The 6,201-nt window shown below is 43.3% G+C and overlaps 1 protein-coding gene across 1 annotated transcript in view; it reads right to left on the bottom strand.

The window, feature by feature from the left end:
• CFAP53 (cilia and flagella associated protein 53) overlaps window positions 1–6,201 on the bottom strand; it is a 32,076-nt gene that overhangs the window by 10,455 nt on the left and 15,420 nt on the right. Inside the window, exons 3-4 of the mRNA XM_029962137.1 lie at window positions 5,955–6,184; window positions 3,514–3,690 (exon numbers count right to left, since the gene is read on the bottom strand). Coding sequence (XP_029817997.1) covers window positions 3,514–3,690; window positions 5,955–6,184 — 407 coding nt within the window. The remainder of the gene's footprint in view (window positions 1–3,513; window positions 3,691–5,954; window positions 6,185–6,201) is intronic.

Genomic DNA, 6,201 nt, shown 5'->3' with positions numbered 1-6,201 from the left:
AGGTTTCCCAGAGCAGCTGTGGCTGCCCCTGGATCCCTGGAAGTGTCCAAGCCCAGGTTGGACAGGTCAACAAACATACTACAGCATTGCTAGTTTTCGTATGTTTTACCACTGGAATCTATCTTCCATCTCCTGGGCAGGAGTTAGTGGTCATTAAAGTCTACAGCACTAATTAGTATTCATGAGAAACACATTTCTCAAACGTTGTGAGGGACACATGCCTTTATTAAGATTTGAAGTCTTTCACCATTAGCAAAAACTGTATTACCTTAACGCAATGGGTTCAAAAGTTCTCTCAGCAGTGAAGGACAAAAGAATTAGTTATTCTTTTCTGTGATTATAAAATAATCTGATATTAATTGAATCTCAGAGGGGAGGAGAAGTTAATTATTTACGTTCAGCATTGCTAGAATTTTAATATAAAATAACCCCGTAACTGCTTGATTTCATCAAAATAATTCCTTCAAAGCAGCTTTTACAGCAACCTATAAACATCTGCTCCCCCAGATGGCTGGTTTTCCTCTTCACTTTGCTATCCTAAGCTTCTTAACATTAAAACTGTGTCTGTATGTGGCTACTTCCCAAAGACAGAACCCCCCCACACCAGTTATTTATTCATTTTATGGCTGCAGTATGAAGTTCCTGGGATAACAACATTCCCATATGGATGCTTCTGATGTTACCACAAGAAAGAGGATGTGATATGTGTTTTATGCAAATTTTAAGCTGTTGCAACTTTCTTTAAAGTTACCAATGATGAACAAGCCCTCAGGCTAGCACTGGCTGGATATCTTCTCATACAAGGTGTAGCCCTCCATGAAAATGAATTCCAGCAGGACTCTGGTGGTCCAAGGACTGTCCCCTCTGTCACCTCATGGCAAAGGACTCCTCCTGGCTAACATCACTACTGAGAAGCTGCTAAACCTGTACCCTCAGGCCACAGCTCCAAACCAGCCTACAGGGCTGCTAAAATTGCTACCTTTTAGGACTCTGGAATAACGTATGGGAGTAAAGGTGCTCCTATACCTCAGGTCTGAGGAAGCGCCTTGATTAGAGTTAAAGGAAATACAAACAAGTCTGCATCAGTTTTCAGAAAGACATTCAAACTAGTTGTAAATTCACAGGCAAAGAGGAACAGAAAATCATGTGTATATCCACCTGCTGCTGGACTGACTTCCCAGAGCTCCTCTGGGTGTGCCCTGGAGTAATGATCTCCAAAGTGGGGCGTGCAGGAAGAGAATATGTTTTTTACCATTAATAAATAACATTAGAAAGTAAAAAATAGTGTTTATTTCTTCTTTACCCCACCCTGTTTTAATTTCTATTTTTGAATATGTTTTATAGTGTACACAGAATACCAGCACAGCAGTACAGGTATTTAATTTATAGATAAGTAATTAGTGTAGTAGTAGTGCTAGAATTTTTTACAGCTCGGGGTGTTCAGTCAAAGAGGTTTGGAGGCCACTGCCCCAGAAGACAAGGTGTGACACAATTACAGATTCCTGTTTGTGGATTTTCAGTAAGTGTTGGTCTCCTGAGCAGCAAAGCCTGCTCCCACATCTCTGGCTGGACCAGGATGATTTAGGAGGAAGAGTAACAGCTAACAGCCAGGGAAAAACAGATTTGGGGCTACCTAAAGAAAAATACATGCAGATTGAGATATCAGAAGTTACTAATATAATCAGAATCAATCACCACAGCAGAGACTTCCTTTCAGTGAAGAAAAGACTTTAAAATATAACTAAGAAAATACACATGAAGAGAGATACCTGTCACAGACAAAGTGAACTGTTGTTAGCTGGTGTTTATTTGAGTTCTGCTCTATCATAGGAACCTTAATTAAAAGTAGAAAGGGACAAAGCTAGAGAAACTAACTGTGGAATATATTCCCATCACATCAGGACAGTCAAAGAGAAGGACTCTGTGCCCTGCAGGATGAAGATTCATTTGCAAAGATACCGCAAGACTGCCACTCAAAACAGCTGTGAAGAGAGAGGATTTCACTGCCTCCAAATCCTCCGAAAAACTGCAGCCAGCAGAACACCACCAGTAAACCTCCAGCAACACCTTTTAATGGGATGCTGCTTGGTATGAATATTGCTTAGATCCAAGAGTAGAATGGGAAAGGTAAAGGGATAATAATAGGATAAAATAACCCCATGAGACTGAGTGAACCATAGATCAACAGGGTTGTACTGGGAAGACAAAGGACCTGAGATATTAAGACAGGCAGCTGCAGCATGAAAATCCAAGTATGTGACACCAAATGATGCAACCCAGTGGTGGTGGGATTCATTTTGCAATTAAAATACCTAAAATAAGGCATCTAAACACGAATCTACATATGTGCTAAATTCTCATTCTGATCAATGGGAACTTAATCCCAGTCAGTGCAGGCTAGGGTGCAGTTCAACTGACAGAGCAGGATAAACCTCCCTGAGGGTGACATTAGGTTCCTGTAACTGTCCTGATCTCTGTGAAAATTTAAGTAGAACAGGAATTCAGATTACCAGGGAATATAAAGATACAAACACTCAGCCACCTACCTTTAGGTGTCTACATCACATCTCCCTGGGGTGTAAGACAAGTGGCAAGGACAAAATAAATGACACTCCAGAAGCATCCCCTCTAAACCATTTTAAAAGCGAGTTTCAATCCCTTTGTCTGATAGGTAGAGAACAAACCAGGAACTGTAAATGGCAAGGGCCAGGTTTTCAAGCCACCATGTGAACTTGGAAGTGCATACGCTGCCTAACACCTGTCTCAGCCAACAAACCCCACATTTAAAGAGATATTTACCTGTGAAATTAGTTAATTAGAGTTTATGCACAAGTGAAAGCGAGTGTTGACTTTTATCCCCAGCCTCTCCACACTGAGAAGCAGGTGTTGTGGATTTCACAGCACTGTGGGAGACTGGGAAGAGACACTTCAAATGATTACAATTAAATAACATTATTATTTCTTTCATCCCTTCCTCAGAAAACCAGATTTCCAAGAATGGAACAAGACAGATTTCAGATTTCGTGCCAAGGCCTCAGAGCCTAATAAGCACCTGCAAGTCTTGCTGCCTTCAGTCAGGAAGACTTGGCACAGAATTTCAGGCTACACTAAAACCTGAACTGCAGCTGCTACTCTTGAAAAGTATGCAATAAACAAAAACATTTGTTTTTTTGGACAATCTTTTCAAGGATCTTTGACTCTACTATTAGCTTAGGAAGTGTGATTTAGGCCAAATTAACCTTCCATGCTCCCTGTTCACTCCAACACTATAAAGTTGGAATAGGAATTACAAAAACAGCTGACTTGGCAGGTGAAAGTGCAGGGATGCTCACACAGGACAAGGAGGACACGCTAGACTTGCAAGAATTAACTACTTTAATTTTTTTCTGCCTTGTTGTTTTAATCACATTTGTCTTTCCTTCCTCAATTTATTATTGCCACGTTCTTGTTAAATTGTCCCTTCACATTTACTTTGGGCAAATTCTCTTTCATAAGATATTCTTATGGCAATACCTGAATTGCTGCTCTCGTTTTTCAGCCACCAGTTGTTGTCTTTCTTTTTCCCTCTTCTCTCTCAGTAATTTTGTTTGTTCCTTCATCTTTGCTTCTTTGTCCTGTGCCTCCATTGCTGCAAGTGTGTCCATCTCAGCCAAGTACCTGATCTCCTCTTCCTCCAGAAGCTCACGAAGCCTGTAATGAAAACATTTAAATAAAGGCTAAATAAATCCTTCTGTTGAAGGATAAAGTTTGAGTTTATTTGTTATTAGCGCAAAAATGGGTACTGGGCTCCTTTCAACACTTCTTGCAAATGCCAAAGAAGGGAACATCAAATTTTAAGTCGGGGATCATTCCAGTTGTGTCCATGGAGGGAATCTTACAGCACACCACGAGTGATTCTGTCCAGGCACAGTTTAAACTCCTTATCTTACAAACCTGCTTTGTTGCTTTACAACTTCAGTCCCCCATTAAATAAATAAATCTCATTTTCAGACTACAATTGTCACCAGTTAATAACAATTTGATTTTGTAGTACTGTTATCCTTCAGCACAGAATCATGGAATCTCCTGAGTTGGAAGGGACCCACAAGGATCACCAAGTGCAACCCCTGGCCCTGCCCAGGACACCCCACCAATCCCACCCTGTCCCACAGAGCGTTGTCCAAACCCTCCTGGAGCTCTGTCAGCCTTGGTGCTGTGCCCACTGCCCTGGGGAGCCTGTTCAGTGCCCCACCACCCTCTGGGGGAAGAGCCTTCTCCTGATATCCCTCCCTTTTCTGTGCATCTATAATTGTATCTTCTCTCAAACTACCTCTTGTTATTTTAGCATCACTCCATAAACCGCTTCATCCTGAAATATCCTTCATGAGAAAATTATGTCAAACTGGTGATTTTTAAACACGCCATCATTCACCTCTCTATTAAACCCAGCAGTGAGAAACCTGGGGCTACAGAATCGAGAAATTACCAATCCCAGCCCAAATACCACAGTGTCTCTACCGAAAAAGACTTGGGGGTCCCGGCAGACAAGCTGAGCACAAGCCGGCAATGCACCCTTGTGGCAAAGAAAGCCACTGGCACCTTGGGCTGCGAGAGGAGGAGCTCTGCAAGCAGGGAGGGGGATCCTTCCTCTCCGTGCTGCTGAGACCAAATCCGGAGCGTGGGTCCAGTCCTGGGCTGCCCAGCACCAGAAACACGCAGCCCGAGGGGAGGGAGCCCAGTGGAGGCACACTATGGGACAGCAGAATCTTTCCTAAAAAGATAATCTCTTTCCCTCTCCTGAGAGGGCTGCGACTGTTCAGCCTGGAGAAGAGAAGGTTCAGGGCGATCTTATCCATGTACATAAATACCTGAAGGGAGGGAATGCAGAAAATACAGCTTCTCCTCAGCAGTGCCCAGTGACAGGACATGAGGCAGTGGGCATGAATTAAACATGTGGAATGCCACATGAACACATGAAAACACTTTTTTTTTTTTTCCTTTTTACTGTGAGGGTGGTCAGATACTTGTCAGGTTGCCCAGAGGTGGTGGAATCTCCATGTGTGAAGATAAGCAAAACCCAAAGGGACGCACACTTCTGGACAACCTGCTCTAGGTGACTGTTTGAGCAGGAGGTGGACCAGATAATCTCAGGAGGTTCCATCCAACCTCAGTGTTCTGTGGAATCCATGTACAATTCCTCTGGGGACACATCAGACCAGGACACCAAGCTGATGACCTTCATGGCTCCAAAGTAACTTGACATGAAATAGTAACTGAGAAATTAAACCATATGATTTTTTCCTACGACCAGTACAGCACAATTTTGTCGTTTACAGGGCAGTAATATGCCTCACCTTTAATATTTTTGAAAGACTTCTGAAAAATTTCAGGTTTTCAGTTGACTGTGCTGCAAAGTGTTACTTGTAGGACCTAAACATCATCTTGATGAGACTGCAACAAAATCCTCAGTTAAACCCAAAAAATAGAATTTCTGACTCTGTTACCTAGAGAAGTTGCCGGATATCCATGGCAGGTGGGTTGGAACTAGATCATCTTTAAGGTCCCTTCCAACCCAAACCATCCTGGGATTCTTTGATTCTGTTCCCCATCCCTGGAAGTGTTTAAGGCCATGTCAGATGGGCTTGGAGCAACCTGGTTTAGTGGAAGGTGTCCCTGCCCATGGCAGGGGGTGGAATGAGATGAGCTTTAAGGTCCCTTCCAACTCAAACCGTTCTGTGATTATACCAAGGTACTCTTAATTCTCTTTAAAAATCAAGCAATAAAAGTGCTATACTACTACTTTCATCTTGCATTTGGCAGACAAGGAGGCTCCAAATGCCACCTAAACAGCACTAGTTACTGTTTGAACACCTATCGCTGGTGCCTGGCTCCCCGGGGCACACCCACGCCCTCTGAGCACACGGTGAAGTTGAAATTAGCAAGGCGGCCCTTGGTATTAGCTACTTGTTTGCTACCTGTCTCTTCTCACATCGATCTCCTCCAGATAGTCCCGCATTTTTGCCCGTGCCTTCTCCTCCGCCGCCCGGTGCACCCATTTGTGCTCCCTGCTCTTCTGCCAGTCGCAGACGTTTCGGTAGTGCTGGAACACCCGCAACTCACGAGCGTATTCCCACCGATCCCCCTCCCTCACCCTCTCAGCCAAGATCTCCTCTTCAAGGGTGTTTTTCTTATAAGGCTTGGATATCTGTAAGAGGAAGAAAA

The sequence above is a fragment of the Manacus vitellinus genome, unplaced genomic scaffold (genome assembly GCF_001715985.3).
Source record: "Manacus vitellinus isolate BGI_N305 unplaced genomic scaffold, ASM171598v3 scaffold_42_pilon, whole genome shotgun sequence".
Classification (NCBI taxonomy): Eukaryota; Metazoa; Chordata; class Aves; order Passeriformes; family Pipridae; genus Manacus; species Manacus vitellinus.
Note: the sequence above shows the minus strand (reverse complement) of the source record. Positions and strands in the feature narration are given on the sequence as shown.